The sequence below is a fragment of the Syngnathus leptorhynchus genome, chromosome 1, assembly GCF_054491065.1.
Source record: "Syngnathus leptorhynchus isolate UIUO chromosome 1, UIUO_Slep, whole genome shotgun sequence".
NCBI lineage: Eukaryota > Metazoa > Chordata > Actinopteri > Syngnathiformes > Syngnathidae > Syngnathus > Syngnathus leptorhynchus.
Genome location: NC_141195.1, coordinates 11197786 through 11219404, shown reverse-complemented (window position 1 = coordinate 11219404; position 21619 = coordinate 11197786). Strand labels below are relative to the sequence as shown.

The 21619-nt window shown below is 38.6% G+C and overlaps 1 protein-coding gene and 1 long non-coding RNA gene across 2 annotated transcripts in view; both read right to left on the bottom strand.

Annotated features, from left to right (window-relative positions):
- Positions 1-21619, bottom strand: part of LOC147061928 (plexin-A1-like) — a 167444-nt gene that overhangs the window by 9591 nt on the left and 136234 nt on the right. Inside the window, exons 16-26 of the mRNA XM_085935441.1 lie at positions 20178-20345; positions 17185-17278; positions 16466-16702; positions 15530-15673; positions 10556-10790; positions 9267-9415; positions 4318-4415; positions 4004-4162; positions 3520-3586; positions 1009-1155; positions 520-679 (exon numbers count right to left, since the gene is read on the bottom strand). Coding sequence (XP_085791567.1) covers positions 520-679; positions 1009-1155; positions 3520-3586; positions 4004-4162; positions 4318-4415; positions 9267-9415; positions 10556-10790; positions 15530-15673; positions 16466-16702; positions 17185-17278; positions 20178-20345 — 1658 coding nt within the window. The remainder of the gene's footprint in view (positions 1-519; positions 680-1008; positions 1156-3519; positions 3587-4003; positions 4163-4317; positions 4416-9266; positions 9416-10555; positions 10791-15529; positions 15674-16465; positions 16703-17184; positions 17279-20177; positions 20346-21619) is intronic.
- On the bottom strand, positions 12901-15003 carry LOC147061929 (uncharacterized). Its single transcript, XR_015068630.1, has 5 exons — positions 14902-15003; positions 14646-14833; positions 13425-13464; positions 13216-13337; positions 12901-13103 (listed from the first exon to the last, which is right to left on the bottom strand). It is a non-coding gene; the product is annotated as an uncharacterized LOC147061929 (long non-coding RNA).

Genomic DNA, 21619 nt, shown 5'->3' with positions numbered 1-21619 from the left:
ACAAGGTTTCTTTGTCACGTTTTGTGAAAACGACTTTCAAACCAACTCTTACAAAACAATTAGAGAAAGTGTGGGATGCATTGCAAGGACGATGATCTCATAATGGCGCATGAGAGACATAATTTAAAGTTCCCTTCAAATTTAACATGTAATGAATGACTGCTTTATAAAAAACATTAAAGTATATCAAAAGATGACTAAACATTTCAGGTATACACAAAAAATATACAAAGGCTATGCAATGAAAAGATATAACAGTTTATATTGGTTCTGAAAGATGCAATATTTCAATTATTACATTATTATATCCAAAGGGAAACGTGTGTAAGCATGGATATAAGCATTATCAAAACACTTTGGCCAAGCTACGATATTAGATTAGAGAGAAAACAATTTTCTTGCTTGGATTTCACATTATTATAAATCCAGAGCCTCACCTTTGGGAACTTTTTAATAAAAACAATCAGCACTGGACATCTTGTGTATTTAATAGGTACATAATTTGCTCTTTTGTCTTACCCAAGTCCATATCTGAAGCCTTGGGCCTGAGAGAGTAGGGGCTGCCCTTATAGACAGCATCGAGCAGCTTCTCTTTGACCTGAGTGACTGTGTCACAATTTAGACACTTAACGGTCACCTCAGAAGCGTTCTCGTTCTCTGGGTTTACACAGTGCAACGTCTGGCAGATGAAACAAAGGAAGGGGGAAACAGTCACAAGATGCATAAAATAACTTCAAAATCATGTAAACATTGGTTTGATTTGAGGGGGAGACAAATAACGTTTTGGTTGCCAAGGCGACCAAAAATCACATAATTTAGCATTTGATAACATTTTCGGACCATATTGGACCCCCAAGATTACGCAAGACAAATGATCCCACTGTAAATGATTGGTGAAATAAAGAAATTATTCTTCCCATGTTTGTTGATTTATCAACTTTTACGCCAATGAAACGGCAATGGTGGTGTTTCAAGCCCAAAATACACAGGCACATTAAGTTTACTGACCAACGTTTTGTAGTCAATCTGTTGCCTGATGAGCTTGTCCTCGCTAAGAGAATAACGAGCCTCTCCTGTGATGGCGTCTATTGGTCCTTTCTCCATCTGTTGCTTGATGGCACAGTGAAGCATGAAAAGAGGCTCGCCTGCACACTCCTGGTCAAGGGGAGAACACAGATATAGAGAGTATCCAGCGTAATTAAACTTGCAAAAGCAATAGTCAGGTAAAAACACAGTTTGCTAGGAAAGCAACCCTTAGGAAGTCAATTACATTGAATTTAAAATTGTTGAACCTTTGACTTTTACATTGTTGGCTTAATAAAAATCTGCTTTTATTTACCACGAACTGGCGGATCTGTTCACAGAAGCTCAAAATGAAATGATTTACATGTGTAGTACAAAACGTTTTTGTGGATGCATTACGTGACTTCAAGGAGTTTTAACCTCCCAAGACTTGAAGTTACATCAAACCTCTTTCTATTTCACGCTGCCTATTGAAGCTCTATTAGCATGACATTGGTTAAGACCTAATGGCTGTGAATAACGCCACAGTCAGATTTGTCATTTTAATTAGGGTCTAAATGTGTGACCATTCTGTGAAGGCACACATTAGAATTTGTTTTACATTTTATTAGTGTGCAGTTATGAGTGATGCGACTATTTAAAGAGTCTGAAAAAGCCTGTGACATCCAAACAAAACAGCGTTTTTCGCATCTCGTCTGTGTATGGACTGTCAACAAAAGTGCTCCATTTTCCTGTCTTCCTTTTGTTCTCACCTAGGCTCAATCAAACTTCTATAAAGTAACTTGCATGAACAAAGCAAATAAAGTTAGCAATGAAACTACACACTATACTCATTTCAATGGCAATTAATGCTGCTATCCTTCATTACTTGCGCGGACATTATTTTAATCAAACTGTGACTATAAGGAGATTAAAGTACCAGATTTGTACGACTAAAGATATAGTATGCAGTAAGCATGATCTGAAAGGGAAAACATTATTACTCCCCATCTTTTCAATATCTGAGGTGAGTCACACTTTCTTTTAATGATAGAAAATTGCTCAGCGACTCTGTCATTATTAAAACATGCAGGAAGGACATGAAAGGAGAGGACATGTCATGATCATTTATGGTCACAGCATGCGTCTTATTTTATATGTAACAAATCCTCTTGACAGTTCTGACCTAGAATCCTAACATACATTCTGGATAACTTTCCAATATTTTTGGAAAACAGATTGCCTGAGTTTATGTACATTTTGACCCAGCTTCTGTACAGTTGAAAATAGTCTGTAACAATTTTTGTGGCCTACCTGTTTGATTTGGCCACCTGGAGATTAACACCACACAAATTGTTCCAGACACATACACAATTTTATCGAGTGTTTTGTCAAGCCAGCTTCTCTTCCGCGTTCATGGGAAGTGTTATAGAAGTGTTGCGTGTTTGTTTAATGAGTGTAACCGTTACGTATGCCATCATGGGGTCAAAGAAAGTTCCAAGTGCTGGTCCATTGACAAAGAAGACAGAAACCTCAATAGAAATTAAGTTACAGGTAGTGACAAACAATCAAAATTTGATTGATTTAACTCTTAATAGTTCATTCTTCCAAGACCCTTTGAACAATTTTACGTGCACAGCTTTGTGACTGTACCCTAGTGCACAAAGCAAGTTTCAAAAAGACATCCTAATTGTCATGCCTCCTTCTGTTCTCCAGCTACGATGGACATGAAAACCCGTCTGTCTCTTCCTTTCTTGCTCTTTGGCCAATCATCTCTCATCTCCCAAACTACCTCCTGTCATGTGCTTAAAGAACCTCATTAGCATCTGAGCTAATTATGACTCCAGCTGGTAACGAGAAGAACCACATATCACTGTTATGTTGTCCTTTCAGCTTTTGCCTTCCTACACTTCCATGACTCGCCACATGATTTGCCTTCGCTGCACATGCTACCCTCATTACGTTGTAAGCTGACATTTACAATTTAGTGCTGTAATGATGGTGGCAGCTCTATCAAATGCGTGAAAGAAGTCCCCTCATGTTGCTAACAACCAGCGGCAGCAATACCAGCACCAATTTATATCATTTTGGTCACACTTCACAGTTTAGGTACATTTAAAAAAAGATTAATAATGTTTCTCATTCTACTTGAGCCAATTTGATGTTTTTCCCCACATAAAAGAGATGGACTTATTTTTGCTGAATAGGCATCTATGGCAACTATTGCACAATAATGTGATAGGATTAAAGTAGAATTTGAAGACACATAAATTCCTACTAAAATAGAGACTGAAAAGCTTAGTGTGAGCCTATTGATTGGCACTGTAGAATCATCGAGCCACATCTGACGCTGGGCACAACATAACAGAAATTATTCCAGAATGTTTTAAGGACCAAAATATGTTGGCAACAGATGGTGGCCTTTAAGCTATAAGAGTGAAATTAGAGTGAAAATAAAGTGAAAGTACAACAATTTCAATCTGTAATGCTGCAAAAAAAGTAAAAAGTTGGCCTTACCTTGAGGAATTTATACAGAAGGAATGTAAACCAGTTGGTCAGCATTTTCTCGGCAACAGACTCCGTTCTGGCAAACAAAACAAACATATTTGACAAAGTAAAAATAAATCCCTCAGCTGTCACTAACAGTATGCATGTTTGCATTACACAAGACATTTCTATATTATTTTTGGACGGCTGTGAAAAAAGAAAGGAAGTTTACTACAATGACAAACGCTCTATCTATATCTATACCGATAGATCTATCGGTATAGATAGATGTAGATCTAAATCTACATGTGGATATGTAGATCTAGATCTACATCTAGATCTGGATCTACATCTAGATCTTTTTTAATCAGGAAATCCGTTTTTTGCATGATCCTTGGCTGAACCTTACTGAGGGATATTTTTGATTTTCTCCTTTTTTCTCACAATCTTCCATCTTCACCATCTATCCAGTTGATGGAGCTTTTGAGGAGTTTCTGTTTGTCTGTTTGCTCACCTCCTGAGAAGCAGCTTGGGATGGTTTTTACTCTCCAGGTTTCTGTCAATCAGGTCAGACAAAAGCTGCTTCAGGACTCCCGTGGCGTACTCCATTTCCCCCTGCAGGGCAGTCATGATCAAGGACGCCACATTCCCTCGATCCCGCATTGAAAACGACCTGGAAATACAGTGTGAATGTTGATAATATAATTTACGAATATTTAGGTTTTGGCTGTCATGCTAGTTCAACATCCTCAACAATCTTCTATTTAATTCACCAATACACACAATTAAAATACAGAATAAATAACAAGTAAAAACAAGTAAACAGACCTCTGTGCTTCCAGCGTTCTTATGAATGTCAACAGGAAGTGCTTCTTTGTGAGCAGCTGTCCAAACAAAGTCAGAGCCTTTTCAACATTTGCCTGGACCTGAAGAAGAAAAAAGAGAGAAGCCGATTCATTACAGGAATCATTACAGAGATGAGCAACCAGACCACACAGATCTTCCTGTCATTTCTGTCCTGTCTCAAAGACTTTTGAAAACAACAAACCAAATTAAATGTTTGACTCTTAATTCATCAAGTAATACAATCTAAATATTTGACTTGTGTCAGTCAATGAATAAGATTCTGCACCAACGTGTGCAAAGAAAATTCAAAAGAATAAGAGCAATGAGTAGTGAACAGAGAGAAACCACTTTGGACTTTTTTTTCCCCAAACACAGTGATTGTGAATCTCTTGCTGTGCTGCTGTTTTTTTTGTCTCCCAGATAAATGATTTTAGCAGACAATTTGAAATAATTGCCTTTCTGGCATCACATGGTGGATGGCTCCTGTTAGAAAATTGTCAAGAAAAGAATGGTTCTCACCAGTGTCGAGAAACCCGAACACACGCTGACAGTAAGCTTTAACTCAAGACGAGTTGCTGGAGAAATGCCAATTTACCTGCTCAGCGGCCTTGAGCAAGGCAACTTCAACATCTTCTGCATCAATGAATTTTCTGTAGGGTAGTGATGTCCAAAAATCTCATTTCAGTGACTTGGCCTGAAAATTAGTGTCAATATACTCTGTGGTCCAACTAAAGTATCTCTGTTCGTTTATTGAGAACAATTACATTCTCTTCTACTAGATAGCAGAAGATGCAATTAACCACTTGCCTACTTTTGTTCAAGTAATGATTGCACACTTTCTGTAAATCCTATGAACTTCATTTCACTTCTCAAATATCACTGTTTGTCTGCTACATGATATATTTAACTGGAATTGCTGATTCGAACAACCAATGATTTATAAAGTAAAATCATGAAAATGATCAGGGGTGCCCAATTTTTTGCATACTTTTGTATGTAGAAACGTAGCTCTATCTGCACCTGTACAATTGTGACCACTCTATGTAAAACAGATCTCTCGCCACACAGATATTTCAAAACACAGAGAAATGCGACCACAAGCTGCCAGGTGCATACCAAAGCAACAAACAAGCAGCTAATCAATCAAACCAGATGTCTGAAGGCAGTCACTTTTGGAAACATATTGATTATAGCAACAAAGAATCAAGATGAAGGGGACTCAGAAATATAGTAACGGTTTTTACAGCAGATTCATACCACATTTTAATAAACGAGTTAACAAAACCTATTTGTAAGATTGTACAGATCGACATCATAGAAACAAGACAGAATAAATGTCAAGGCCTTGCAAATGTAAAACAGCCATTTGGAAAGTCTCAAAATTTGAAAAAAATGCAAGCTTGCAAAGGACTGTGTCCGTTTCTGTAGACATTTTTTTTCCTGAACACTCTTGGGCTCTAGAGCAGTATCATATACAGTAAATAATTGGGATCATCCTTTCAAAGTTAATTACAGTGTCGAGGATAGGCAAAGAAGAGAGTAGAGGCAGAAAGGGGCGGGTGGAGGAAATTGTCAAATGTGACAGAAGAGCACCAGCTAAAATAAAAGGAAAGGTTTTGAAGGATGGCAGCGAGACCAGCCATGTTGCATTGTCTGGAGAGAGTTGCAATGGGCAGAAGACGGGAGCCAGAGCTGGAGGTGGCAGACACGAGGATGCTGAGAATGGATAGGATCGGGAATGAGCTCATCAGAGAGTTAGCAGTGACTGGAAAGTTTGAAGACAAAGCAAGAAAGGTCAGATTGAGATGGTTTGGACAGAGGAAGGACATGTTTCTACAGAGGAAGGACACTGGATTTATCGGTGGAAGGATGCTAGAAATGGAGCTGTCAGGTAGTAGGCAAAGACCAAAGAAGAGATTTATGAATGTGTTGAGGCGGGGAAGACGAGCAGATACTGTAGCTAGAGTTGAAGCAGAAGACGGAGAAGACGAGGATAGATGGGAGAGAGTAAATCACCGTAGTAAATACAGTAGGGTCAAGAAAATAGAGAAAAAAGACTGCCGGGCAACTCTAATGTGCTGTAAAATATAAGAGAGGAATGAACAATCTTTTTTTCTGAAATGGCATGACTGAAAAAAACTGTTGAATTTTGATAACGCATCAACAGTCCCACCAGCTTCCTATGAAGGAAAGCAAAAAGGAGTGAAAAGGCATTGAGGCGTAACGTGATTGTACGTGTTTGTGTCAGAGATGGTGACACGCTCACTCGTCCCTCTGGCCTGCACCTGTCATCACTCAGGCACAACACACTAAACACCCCAAAGACGCCTTTCTGTCAACCACCGGCTCCTCCTCTCTCACTGCCAGACTCTTTGGTCATCTGTTTTAATCTCTCACTTATTGTGCGTTTTACACTCTTTCAACCTCTATTGCCATCCTGTTGGCGCCACATTCTCTCCCGCGATGTGCTATAATGAAGTGTCGAGGCCTGCCTCCAAAGTGCTAAATGAGATTTCTGGCCCTCAACGGTATGTATAGTAAGTATTGACTGAGAAGTGAGGTGTGTTCTAGCAACAAAAAGAAATAAACTTGAGCATGAAAAGGTTTGTGTTTATCTGTGTATGGGTGTAATGTAGGTAGCTGGTGCGTCTTTGTGGAGGAGTACGTCACACAGCAATAAAGCCGGTGGCATTAGTTTCCACAGGCCACTGGATTACGCACATAACCCATTGGGAAATACACAGGAAAGCAAGTCTAGACATAAGTGGAAAGCATGTAGCATTCCTTTGTACCTCAATTTAATAGCTACATGTCTACTTTCACGTTTGGATCGAGGGATTTAGCACCTGTCAAGCTGTGTACAAAAATGCTGATGGTTGTTTACTTCAGACCATTCCGGGGTCTGCGTGTACAAAATGTTTTGCTATATTTCTTATCAATTCAGTAATTGTAGCTTTCACTTCTAGCAGCTGTCATCTTGGGCACGTGGCTCGTTTTTGACGTTATTTAAATTGGTATCTGTGCCGACAGTTGATATTTGGGCGGAGATTAGTACAAGTGTGGTGGTCTTGTATATATTTTGGAGGAAGTAAAACAAAAAGATAAGCAGAATGTTTAAGATTTGAGCATGACTGGGAATTGAAATTGTAACCGTATTAATTTTTGTTCAAAATCCTACTCTAATCTCATGAGTTGAGTCAACTTTATTTAAATACGACTGAAGAAATTCACGACAGCTCTATTAATGAAATTTTATTTCGACAATGTAAATCATTTATATTTTCAGTAACTGTTGCCAAAATTTTTTTCTTATTAGAATTTTTTTTTGGGATCTTTTTTCTAATTAAAAAACAGAATGTGATTTGAGACGTACCAACACATCAAATTAGGAGATAAATGCTTACAAGTTTAGTTTAGCAGGACTTTTATTTCAGTCGTTAATTCAAATGTACTCATCAATACCCAATATGTGGACAGCTCCAGCAGAAGACTATAAACTAAAATGAACCACAGTTCAATTTTACAACCATACAGCATTTTTAAACAGACAAGCAAGTTGCCAAATGGTCTGTTTCTCATGCCGTTTCTCTTAGAAATGCATATTACAATATTGGCTAAACACCCACTCTAGCCACTATTTCCATAGTGATCTGTGCTTATTATAGTTGGACGATGGATAGATACCGCATTTAGTGCTAAAGATAAAAATGCTTCGTTAGCATTTTTTTTTCCTGGCCTCTTCAAAGTGAAAACAATGCAATGAGGCACAATGCTTTTTATTCCATATTTATGTCTCATTCGATAATTAAGAAGCCCACATCTGTTGACTATTCAAGAGAGAAAAGCGAGTGAGGACAGAGTAAGACGATGAAGTGAACTGAATGAATGCAACCAGAGTTCGAAAAACCTTTTCACTCTGAGAGCAGCTTTGAGAAAATTAATTTCGCCAAGAGCTTTAGTGCTTTACATGATTGACACAAATACATTAATAAATCAAGTCATTAAGACTCAACAGCCGTGTCAGGCTTCAGCTCGAGGTCACGGTAGGCCTACTTGCGTACATTATCTGTGCTTCCACATGTTTGTAGATTTGCCTTGCATAGTCAAAAGTTTTCCTCTATTATCACCGCCGAAACAACAAACAAAAGAAGCGGTTTCATTCACAGTTGACAGGAAAATTGCAACATGTGGCAGTTTTGATGAAGCAGTACAAGATTTCATATCTTCATCATGCCACTGATTACAAACTCTTGAGTCTATCCACAAAGCATTCCGTAAATCTAGCAATACGTGGGTGGGATAGCATGTACCATTCTACTGTAAATTCAGTGAGCTAATTGTACATCATGACTTGATTAATAACGACAGTGTTATTTATCATGCACATTACACCTCGAATTTTAACAATTTTTTTTTCTTCCCAATAGTTTTATTGATTTCTCTTTTCTGTCAGATGCTGGCAACCCTTGCAGGCGGCAGAATATGGTGTGCATCTGTCCCATGAGCTCCTACTAATGATGAGATTACATATTTGCATTCACAGAGGAAACTGAATACATTAAGATGAAGTAGACGATATGTGATTAAGATGAAAAAATTGTGACTTTTCATCTTGCATCAAACCTCAGATTTGCCCGTCTCTGGTATATACTTATTGTATAATTGCTACTATGCACATCATCTTTAAAAAAAAAGTGTATTCTAATATGCATGCAGCGAGCATATTGCTAAATGATGCTAATTAGTTAGTTAGTTAGTTAGTTAGTTAGTTAGTTAGTTAGTTAGTTAGTTAGTTAGTTAGTTAGTTAGTTAGTTAGTTAGTTAGTTAGTTAGTTAGTTAGTTAGTTAGTTAATCTGTGCAGCAGCCAATAATTTGTTTCCATCCCATGTTAGTATGGTTTTATTTTAAGATCAGATGGTGGTGTACTGACCCGTACCTCCATCTCCTTAAGCACAGGGTGGTCCTCAATACCCGGGAACAACACCCTCATGGCGTACGTCCGATAGTCCAAGAAGGGAATTCCGGCTCCGTCCAGTTCTTGGGTTAGCTCATGAATATCTGTCTGGAGTTCGGCAAAAGCTTCAGGGTAAAAAAGAGAAAAAGAGAAAAAAGGAAAACATTGTCAGTAAATTGCAGTGAGTTGTATGCATTTTAAATGTCATACATGGTAAATTCAATCAATGATTAATGAACAAGTGTAATGCATGAATATTTTGTCTCTGAAGTGGTAGTCATTTCATGTGTCATGCATCGACAGTACTTTGCGACATCTGCTGAACGAATTTAAAAACAGCCATCTGCAGCCATTTACCTTTGCTTGAATATGGTAATTTATGGTCTGCCTTTGTTATTTCTAATGTGTAACTATTTATTCATGTCTGTTCATATGCTACTTGTACATGGTCAATGTTGTGATGTCTGCCTCTAATAACGGCTGGCTGATGATTGAACTACACACCCTGTTTGCCCCGCCCCCTCAGCTCCCATGTCGGCTCTTTTATATGCGTCGCCCACACATACTCTTACATTTCTAAAGGACAGCTGGGAGAGCAGAAGGCAGCATCGGCTCTTTAGAATGTGGGAATAAGTGCACAGACATTTGTTTTCCCATTGTCGCAAATGTTTTTCTTTTTTTTGGAACACTTATTCAAGAAGAAGGATCAGCTTCAATGACATTTTTCAGACAGGAATGAGGAGAAATAAAGAACATATGTTTGTGAAATAAGTAGACCCACAGTCATAGCTGTAAGACTACAGTAAGTCCATGTTGTTTGTTACTTGTAATCAATAACTTTAGTTCAAGTTTAGTTTTCCAAAATTTTGATTTTTATCAGCAAATTATTTTCAGACTTGCGGGATGATTCAGAACAAGTGACATGGGGCAATGCGACAAACCCATCGTTTCTTAATAAAACTTAGAATTCAATGTTTTATCATAACATTGTATCATTAACAGTGGCTCGTGTCTTTATTCACTAGTGTGACCCCAAAAAATGTAAACATGTACAGGTAGAGATTTTTCAGATGGTTTGAGCCGGTAGTAGAATTTTTCTTTTTCCTATTATTTTCTATGGGTATTTTTTTCTCCCCTGAAATCTAAAGTGAACCTCCCAGAATGTAATGCATCTCACGTTTCACTCAAAGGTATAATGAATTGATTGAAACTGCAAATGAAGACAATTTCACTTTAAAGAAAACTGCATCGTGTGCTGCCTATACCTTCTTTACATTCCAGGGCCACTCTGGACTCCAAATTGTCCATCTGTAGCTGAAGACGTTTGAGGGTTCGGTCAGCGTCTCTTGACTTTCTCTTATAGGCTATGAGCACAGCGATGATGACTAATAAAAGCATCCCACCGCCACCTCCAATTCCGATGATGGCAGGCAGTGTCAGCAAACTATCCGAGTAGATTTGAAGAGTACCTGGGGAGTACTCAAACCCACCGGCTCGAATCTGAAAACACACAGAAAGTATTTATAATGATTGAAATGTTCGGAGAAGTCTAGCCACAATTCCATGTTATGCTAATTTCTCAGAGCTGAATTTTCAGGGTAATGCTCAAAGGATGATTAGGAGAAAGCATATTGCTCAATATTTACTTTTCCATGGATGTAGTTTATGTTCTCTTGGGATTCGAATGAATAGATTGAAATAAACAGTGCCAGGCACTAGTTCATCTGACAGCAGCAGATGGTTGAAGGAGAATAATTGTTGGTCTTAGATGGGAACTCGGTGGTCTGACGAAAGTGAAGTTGTTTGACCCAATTTCTACCTCAAGGATCATGACATTTTGATCTCCTCTATAGTCATTGTTGACAGGCGCACTTGGGGAGCCTTACATCACCTTAATTACTGAGAACTGTTTTTTCCTAGGATGGTTTTGATTTTTTTGGTTTGCCTGCAGGGTAGATGCTTCAGGCTGTGGTAGATGAAGACCTCAAAGATGACTTTCTCTGCTTTGTTAGAGATGTATTCATTAAAAAGCCCATTGTAAACTGTTGAACTATTGAAGATAGAATATACCACTGCTTATACATTGGACCATATGTAAAAACCCAAATGATAATAATCCAGATAATGTAGTTTATTAGTTGTAGAAACATCTCTCCCTTTTCTATCATTTGTGCTGTTGAAGGTAAGTCCTCCAGCAGCCGGCTTCGAATGAAAGACCACTGTTACAAACACAATTAATAAATGAACAATGTTATTGATCTGTTATACACATATGGCTGCAAAAGATATCAAAAATATTGCAGCCATGTATTCCATGGATAATTTTAAATTTCAACCTGACACTCCTCTGTCATCACCAATAATTTAAATGTTAAGTATGGAGTTGTAAAAAAACACACATATGCTGCATAAAGCAGAGTGATTAGCTACATTTCTACAAATCTCTCCAAGCAGCCATGGCAATTAAGAAAAGTGAAACACATGTATTTTTTTTAGAACTCAGTAGATACATTTGCATAGGAAGTTTATCTCAGTAAATAAAGACACACAGCGTGGGAATCCATCACATCAAGCGATCCACCAGGGGGTTACTACTCGACTCACATGAATAATGATTATACACTTTGAAGTGAACTTTGATGTCGAATTACACAATAAATAAATATATACAAATATAAATATAAATATTGAGTAGAAGAAGTCACTGTAAGAATGTGGGTTATGGGCTGGTGGGCCGGGGTTCAAGTCCTGCTGTGAAAAGTGGACTGATTGCAGGACGAAAGCCCAATCTTGAGCAATATTCATTGCTATGGGAAAACTAAGCTTCAAATTTGCACAAAATGAAATCCTTTTAGAACTCTTGGAAGCATTTAAGGGATGCAAAGAGAATATATTTGAGATCTTAAATGAGCACAACTGATTTAAAATAAAAACTATAAGAGGGGAGCACCCTAAACAAGGGCTGTTAGAGAGAAGTGGAAAGAGGAGACAATGCAATGGGAGTTGAAGCAAGTGAAGTGTCTTGTCACAAAGAAACGTTAAAGTAATGTTTTGTCGTTTTACGATTAAAAGTGGTTGACAATACTGTCCATGCTCAGACGAAACAAGTGTGAGCGCCGGCATCTCAAAGAAGTTGGTGAAACATTTTCAAAGTGAGCGTCTATTTTTACCCTTGTGACAGACTGAAGGACTGATGGAAGAACTAAAAAGCTGTAGGCCAAAACAACAAACGAGTTTCTTCGAAAAACTCGAGGGAGGCGTGCAGCTGCCAACACGCAGCTGAGCGTCAGAAGGGACACGCAAAGGCTGGCTGACATAACACACACACACATACATTGTAGGGTCCTCTCTTAACACCCACACAAGCTGTGTATTTTCTGGACACCCATTGGGGTCCCCTGTATGTAGGTCATTCTACATGGGGAACATCAACAGCTGTGTCCCTCTCTGAAGTATCACATGCAACACATGGACATAAATATGCACTTATAATACTTATACTGTACATAAGTACTCACGAGTGCACATAAGATCTTGAAACATTGATGCTTATATGCAAATAAGTGAAGGAGCAGCTTTTTAAAAAATTTTATTTGGGCACCGTCAAAAACTGTCAAATTCAACTCAAACCACAACATATTGCATCATTTCTTCTCTTCAGCATGACATTTTCTGGTCTAATGCAATGGTGTGCCGTGTAAGGGTTTTAATAAGTTGTTCCACCTTGAAGCTGACTGGTTGATGCCATTGAGAGCTATCATGCTGAATTAAATGGATGTGCTGTCATTGAATTTGGAGGCATATTGGCTGTCGCTGCCAGGGAACAAATGTCAAAAAGATAAAGCAAGGCCATCGTGAGAGGACATTGGCTATAAGTTTAAAGAGGATTTTGAGTGGGTGCACTGGAACAAATATTCAGACATACATCCAAATATATTCAGAGCGAGAGCTGTGTCGTCTGCCTGAGGTTGACCTTCTCCAGTGCGAGATGTGGTGATTTCAAAAGTCTGCTGCAGTCAGAGCGAATCAGAGATGTCCCTCTGCAGTCTGGTGACAGTTTGAAACAAGTAGCGCTCAAAGCTTGCTGTGGGCTGCACTTACTAAGCTTGTTTGTGTTAGCTCTCTGATACTAACATGACGAAAGTGGCATTGACATCATTCACACCGTTGGATGCTTGGGGAAGAAAATGCTGCATTGGTTTTTGACGCATAATTTTTTTTTCAGATTCAACATGAATGTGTGAAAATGATGACATGTTGATTGATAATTCCTCCATCACATCATGTCAGACTTCCAGGCCACTTGTAGTCAAGTCCGTCTTGGGTACTTACCAGTGCTTGTATTAATTATTCTACGCAGTATGTCATTCATTATCACCGAAATGACCCACAACACCAGGTTACCTTTCCAGTAGGATAGACTATAGCATCTAGTGAAATTGTTTTTGTACATTTGTAAATTCCTTTTCCCAACATTTTAAAGAACAAACTCTACAAGCAAGGCCAACCTTAAGGGATGCTAAGAGAACAAAATGACAATATACACAAGACGTTGCTAAGGTGTCTTCTGTCAATCGTTTATACAACACCCTTGTACTCAGATTTGGATATTCATGTGGACAATCTCTCTTGTACCACTGCAACAGAATTTCTCCACACCCTTGACTGGCTTAGTCACTGTTTCAAACCAGGGTTAGGATTTGAAATTAGGTTTTAGGGTTTTAAATTAGGGCTTCAAACTAGGGATAGGATTTGGAATTTGGGTTTAAAATAAAAAAGTAGGGTTTCAAATTGAAGTTAGGGTTTCACAGTAAGGTTTTTCAAAGTCCATTCGGGGTTAGGATTTCATATTAGGTTTTCAAACTAGGTTCAACCATTCAAACTGGGGTTTAAAAATATGGGTAGGGTTATAGGTAGTTTAGGGTTTAGGTTAAGGTTTCACAAAAGAGTTTTAAACTCAGGATAGGGTTTAAAAATCGGGATAGGGTTTTAAAGTAGGGTTTCAAATTAGGGTTACAATTTCAAAATAGGGTTTCAAAATACTGAGTGGGTCAAGGAGCCTAAACGGCCTATTAAAGTGATAAAACGGTACTCTGGGTACAAAGCAAAGCTACAGAACGTGCCGAAGCTATTTGAATAGAAGTACAAAAAAAATTCTTAAGGGTTATGCCCATTTTATTCCATCTACCATACTATTTAACACGGACTAAAACTAATACAAATGTTGTAATAACAGAGCGCAGCACGAGACTTAACAACAAGCAGCACCTGCAGCAAAGAATTGCTGATGCGTGCACTGTTGATGATGTGACTACGCTTCACTGAAAAGAAAAAAATGTTGGTTTTTTTTGTCACCTGCGTGAAGAAAGGTTCATTCACTGAGACATTTCACACACTTCAGCCCTAAAAGATTAAGCTCAACATTAAATGTGTACAGCGGCACCGTGGCACTTTTTTCCTTTCAAGACCAAGTTATTTTGCCTGTGTAAACACAAGACTTCCACAAACCCGACGTGATGCTCATCAACAGGCGAGGAGAGAACCTGCGAAGTTAAACATATTAATTAAGCATTAACAGCCACCTTGGTGTGCAAGCTCAATGAAGCGTAACCTGGATCTGTCAGAGGAAAGCCACAAGGGTTTAGTCCCATAATTCAACAGCAAGGAAGGTTAGCGTCAAATTATGTGCTGAGATTGTCTGATGGGAATATTTCCAAACGCATAAACATGAATGAGGTCACTTTTAACATACCTTACCTCAAGCAGGTGTCACAGAGAACAGCGATGAAGTAATAGAGGACACTAAAGTATGATGCAGTGTAGAGATTTTGCACAAAATATAGTGAACTTGGTGCTTCTGATACGAGCCCCATCTGACGTACACCATTAGAATAGTATATATTTACAAGTAAAAATAAAGAAATAAAGGAATCCTGTAAACTGCGACATTCAAACATCAGAACCAGCCATGAGTTCCTGTGAGTGTATCCGCTTTTTGTTCAGCTAAAGAGATTCAGATTCAACGCTAAATCATTTTGTGATTATATTGACACAAGATCCTTATTATTTCATCATACAAAATAAAAGAAAATTACAGTCCTGTAATTGTTTTAAAATCAAACCCAAAGCTTTCAGGAAAGTGGACGGAAGACATGAAAACCCTGGTTTTCAACATTCTGTATTTTTTCTTTGGACACACAAAAATGCCTATTTATGGTATTCTTGAAAGTTGCACTGACCGAGACTTTATGTTGTCCAGTGAGGTTGGGCCACTCGCACAGTAATTGGCTCTCAGACAAGGTGAGAACGCAGGGGGTTTCTCCAATGAGCACCGTATAGTTCAGACGACTGTTACCCGGGACTGCTGGGATCAGGTTGCGACCCTAAACGAAAGCAAGGACAACTACATTGAGGATAAAAAAACAGCCAATTGGAGTCATGAACATCAGTCAGACCATTTGACTAATCACAGGCAACATGTAAACCACCATGCATTCAAGCGCACATACAGTGGGCAAGATTTGGGGCTGTCAATGAACCTAACATGGACCATCCACTATTTTCATGCTCCCATCACAGCACATACAAATTAAACATTAGGCCTTTAGTTTCACACCACTTCTATGAACACAACACGAGTGGGCTGAGAAGTCTCACTTATTACTTGTTTAAAATTTGCACTCTGATGGAAGGAGGGAAGTGAGCTATGTGAAACAGACAAACTGGAGGAAGACAATTGCAAAACAACATGAAACTTGGCAACTTCAGGAAAGTAAGTGAAGAGAGTCTATAAAAGAAATATGTGGGAGTTAAGAGAAGTGAGTGAGAGGTGATGGCTTCTGTGTCTCTTGTTGCGTTGGCAGTGCGACACAAAGATACCCCCCCTTTGTAATTCCATTGTCCCTGCAGGAGACCATAACCCACTTCACAACTTTATAAACATCCAGGAAAACACTCACATGCACACACTTATGCATGCACATGTGTCATATAAAAAACAACCTTGATCTATTTACTACTCTGCAATGCAAAATGACAAGCACATTTAAATGTGTGCATCAAAAACCAAGACAACCAAATTAAAGTCAAATTCATTACAACGGCTGAGTGCATGTGACTGAAAAAAAAAAAAAACAATAAGCAAAAAGAGCAAACATAATCACTGCATTCCTGACCTTAAGTATCAGCGGCGATGTCGGTTTAAGCTCCATTATGCCAGATGAACTGAGGGGGTCAAACACGGGGTCCGGATAATAGCTGAAAGTCTCATTGACCACTACCAAAGAGTTCACATTGTCCATGTAAAATCCAATCTCATCAGGACCGGTGCCGGTTTCGGAAAAGCCCAGCTCAGAGTCTGCCACAGATGGAGCGAGGCAGACCATGATTGAGTTGTTGTATACTGTGCAATTCTGTAAATGAGAGCATGAGGATACAAAAGGTTAAGTGAGTCAAACCATGATAACATTGCTGTTCTGTCCATTTCTTTGTGACAGTCGCGTGGCTCACTGACCTTTGAAATTTGGTCAGAGGTTTAGACGGAAGTGGACAACCAATCAACACACTTTCTGACACTTGTTTGTGCTATGGGAATCTGACAGATTGTGTGTTTCAAAGTAAATAATGCTCACGAATAAAATTTAAGCAGACATCTGTGCTTGCAAGACACCTGAGCTAAGATGTGGATTGCAATTCAGAATTCAAACTTTTGTTAGAATGTAGGATAAAGTCAATAATTGCAGCCACATAGACTTGTTCATATTCAACATTCACAGTATATTCAAAGTAGTAGTAGTATCCATCCCATTGCTGCTAATCTTTTAAATACATATCTATATTACAAAGAAAAAAGCTAAAATGAGTGAGAATTTGTGTGTGTCCAAATAATACTTACATGAAAAGACTCTGCCTGCCCATACTTGGCCCTTATCTTTGGTTCCTGGATTGTCGCAAGGTTGGTCCCACTTACTGTCAGAAGAGTTCCACCACTGCAGAGAAGAAAAAAATCAATTATACTTCAGCAGCAAGAACAACCTCAAATACAACGGATTATTATGCTTAAAAAAAAAAATTGAATTTTGAGTTCTTCCCCCCTTTTTAGTTACATATAGCAGATTCCACGTTTTCAGTTTAGCACTATGAGATCTCACACTGCAGTAATTTTCTTCCTCTACTCCTCCTCATTAGGTTTATGTGTGCTTATACTGTAGGTATGTGTATATATGTGAAGAATAAATATCAATTGAGAATATTGCTGTCTATATTGTTGCATACTAGGTGTGATGTATTTCCATACATTTTATACTGTTTCCACCTACATTGTTTTGGAGTAAAAGTCATGGAGCATGTCCCATTATTGATCGAGTTTGCTAAATGATCCACTCCTCCACCGGCGGTTGCCTGGGCTGTAATTCATCTGCTTTACAAACTATACACTCACTTGCATCCATCACTTATGTCTCTACACTCAATTATAATTGATAATGCATTCAGCTGCTCCATTGGCACTGCCACTACGGATGACTCGATCAAATAGAAGCTAACGGTGAGAAATGCTGACGTTACATTTAGTTCAAGTGTAGAAAGTAAATGGACACTTCCTGATAGCACCAACACATTCCATGAGTTTCTCCGATATGAGACTATATGTAACGGCTCTTCTTTTTGAGAAGGATTTTCTAACCTCCACCGTTAGCTAGGTCTCTTTTTTTGGATCCCAGATGAGCACTTGTCATTGACTCGTTTTAAGTGGTTTGCCTTCTTCCAAATTGATCGTCATCGGACTTGTACAATGATGATGCCCTAATACTCCCTTTAAATGCCTTCCCTCACTTCTCACCGCTTGAGTTAAAGTGCCAATTCTCTGATGGCACGCAAAGGCAGACAATGAGGCCGAGATGATCAAATGAGATTTCACGTCTAATTGTCTCGTCATACTTTCTGTTTAAGCTGAGGTGTGACGGTGACATTGTCAGTAACATGCCAGATAAATGAAAGTGTTCTTTAATTTTCTACCTTCAGGTTAATGTAGGTGTTTTTTTTTCTCATGCCTGTCTTCAGTTACACAGACAAACATTTTTTTTGAATGTTTTTCCTGAGTTTCCCCATGAGTAGTTTAATATATTTTTATCAATATTTGTACCTCTTCCAAAAATAAAAACAAGCTAAATTTGATCCTCCCTTTCAAATGCGAAGCAACAAGAAGTTCAACAAATATGTCCGATGATGTTATCCAATTAATATGGGGAAGTAACAAGAAGCTTAACAAATACTAGGTTTGATGATATTACCCAATTAATGTGCCAGGTCTCTAGGAAGAGAACCTAAATAAGATTACACCTTTATTCTCTTCATTTAGAAATAATTATATAATAATACAGATGTTTTTTTATTCTGATATACTAATACTGTATATAATATGATGTGCATGTTAACCCAGCCCTTTGATGCTCAAGTGACTGTACCCTGCGCGGTTCCATTTTTTTTACCCATGTATGCATTTAAAACTAGATTCAGGGTTTCAAACACGGGTTTACAACTAGGGTTAGGGATTCAAACTGGGGCTTTAAACTAGGGGTGGGGTTTCATACTTGGGTTAGGGTTTCAAACTATGGTTTTAAAGTGAGGTTTTAAACTAGGGTTAGGGTTTCAAACAAGGGTTAAGGTTGCAAACTAGGGGTTAAAACTAGGCTCAGGGTTTCAAACAAGGGTTTCAAACTAGGGTTAGGGTTTCAATCTAGGGTTTTGAACCAGGGATTCAAACCAGGGTTAGAGTTTCAACCTAGGGTTAGCATCTCAAATTAGGGTTCCAAACGAGGGTTAGGGTTTAAAATAGGGTTTCAAAATAGGGTTAGGGTTTCAAACTAGGGTTTAAAACTAGGGTTGGGATTTCAAACTAGGGTTAGGGATTCAAACTAGGGTTTAAAATTAGAGTTAGGGTTTCAAACTAGGGTTTAAAACCAGGATTAGGCTCTTAAAATAGGGTTTCAAATTAGGGTTAGGGTTTAAAATTAGGGTTACTTTTTTTACTGTGCTCTTCAGGTGATGCTTTACTCATGTTCAGTGTGGCGTATTGAGTATATCTTTATTTAATTATCAGTTGACATGCACTGCAGCAGTCCATTATGTAAAGCTGTGCACTAAGAATTTGCTGAGGTGAAAATTTAGAAACTTGATTGTCGTTAGCTGACTCTTTAATTAACACTCAGAGTCAAAGCAAGAATAGCCAATTGACTATGACAACCCCACTCTCTAACATTGATCTCTTTCAGAGTAAAAACTGACTTCACCATGATGAAAAATCTCTGAAGGCACCAGCAATTTATCTCAGTCTGAAGCCAGTGTCAGCTCTCATTTGGAATTTACATCTGGCCCTGTCCAGATATAACAGGCAGAAAGATTCCCTGACTTTGAAAATTTATGTAGCTACTTAGTCAATACAAAACAAAAACAAAATCAAATTTTAACACTCTAACAAAGTGATAATGTAGCTTGTAGTCAATATTAACGGAACAGATTTAATTAAGAGACAAGATTTGCTGTTCGTTAAGCTAATTTGAGACCATTTAATGCTTCTAGGTGTGAATACAAGTTTGAATAGCTGTCTGTCTCTAAGCAATTTAACGATTAAATTTGTTCAAGTGCTCACAATATCACTGTATCACTGCCATTTTGGTAGGAAAGGGTAAAAACTGTCAAAGCCAAACATGTTTTTCTTTATAATTGTGTTGTCGAGCCATTGCAACAATTGGATGAAATGACAAACAATCTAGTGCATAATGTTTTTTTCCCGTCAGTCTTTGCTTGTCTTGTTGCTTTGTGTGATAGCTGTAGGAAAATGTAGCTGAATAAAATGTAGTCAATTGATTTCATGAAACAAAAGTTTACCTGGCAATGCTCCAGTCCGGTTCAATCCTCAGCACAGTGGGGTCTTCGGTATAATTAAACTTGACCTCTGGATTTCTGAGCTCAGCGTCATCTATGTCTACCAAGACAGGTGTACTTCCTGGAGCCAGGCCAGCTGGTGTTATGCATACTATCTCATGGGCGTTCCTCCTGGATGGACAAACAACATTTTCTGTTTGGACTGTTATGTACAAAGGTTGATGGACAATGGCAGTTTTCACACCAAAAAAGTACAATTTGCATTCTAGGACCGAACAATTTACACGACTGTCCTTACAGAATAATCATTAATTGTAATACTTAAAAGTGAAAGTCAATTTTAGCTTGGGGGTCACAGGCAACACCAAAGTCTTCCTTCCTTCCCAGAGGGTTCTATGTGGGTCAAACTGCATTCAGTTTTGTCATCAGTAAGTGATGTTGAAGTGAATTGAGGTAAAAATATTCAATGTCAATGCCTTCAAAAAGTATTGGAAATATGTGAACATAATTAGGTAAAATGTAATAATGAGCGCAGAAAAGAGTATATCTGTTCTTTTACGGGTCCATATTGAATTGCTGCAGCGATACATGAATGATGCAGACGGGTAAAATGTTAAGTGTGTGTGAGTGTGTATACCGTGTGCATACTGTGGATGCTTAATAACTACTTCTGTTTTTAACATGAGTGCTGAGTTCTGTCAAGCTAACATAATCAAACATATATTTGGTACAGCTACGTGTAGGCTGCTTTTCTAGGACATGACTACACAACACTAATGCGATATGGACATGCATTTGTCTATGTATGTTTTCAATTTCAGTGAGTTAACTCTTAGTCAGTCACCGTCATTGGTGACGCAAGTTGCAGAATATGTATTCCGTTTTTTCTTTCTCTAAGAGCCTCCCGCTCACCATTTACCATTGTGTCGATATAATATACAATGTCCTTGTCATCTTGTCACCATAGCAACTCCAAGCGTACATCAGCAACCTTGACAAGATACTATAAACTCGGTGGCATAGGTCGGGTCTGACAGATAAAGACGGAGTTGCAGTGAAGTGGAATCAACTGGATTTACCGTGAGGGGGCTGCGACAGAAATGACTGCAGCAACATCAAAGCTAACACACAGTAGTTGCTTCAACACAGATTAGCAGCCAGGGGCTAATCCCCACGTTTGACATGCATGGCACTGTTGTGATAGCCAGGAATATTCTTCTTGCCTGAGATTAAGAAAAAACTTACGCGGGTTCGGGGCAAGTGCTGCTGTGTGCCTGTGAAGAATACTTGTGCATGCACATATGACATACACCTGAACAAACTGACAGCAAAGGTACACAGGCATGGCTCATCCTTCATGGTGCTGATACTGCTGTTTCTCACACATGAACAACTACTTAGACAGATGTGGTGGCTGTTACATTATTTCTGCTCTCTTCCCAGGC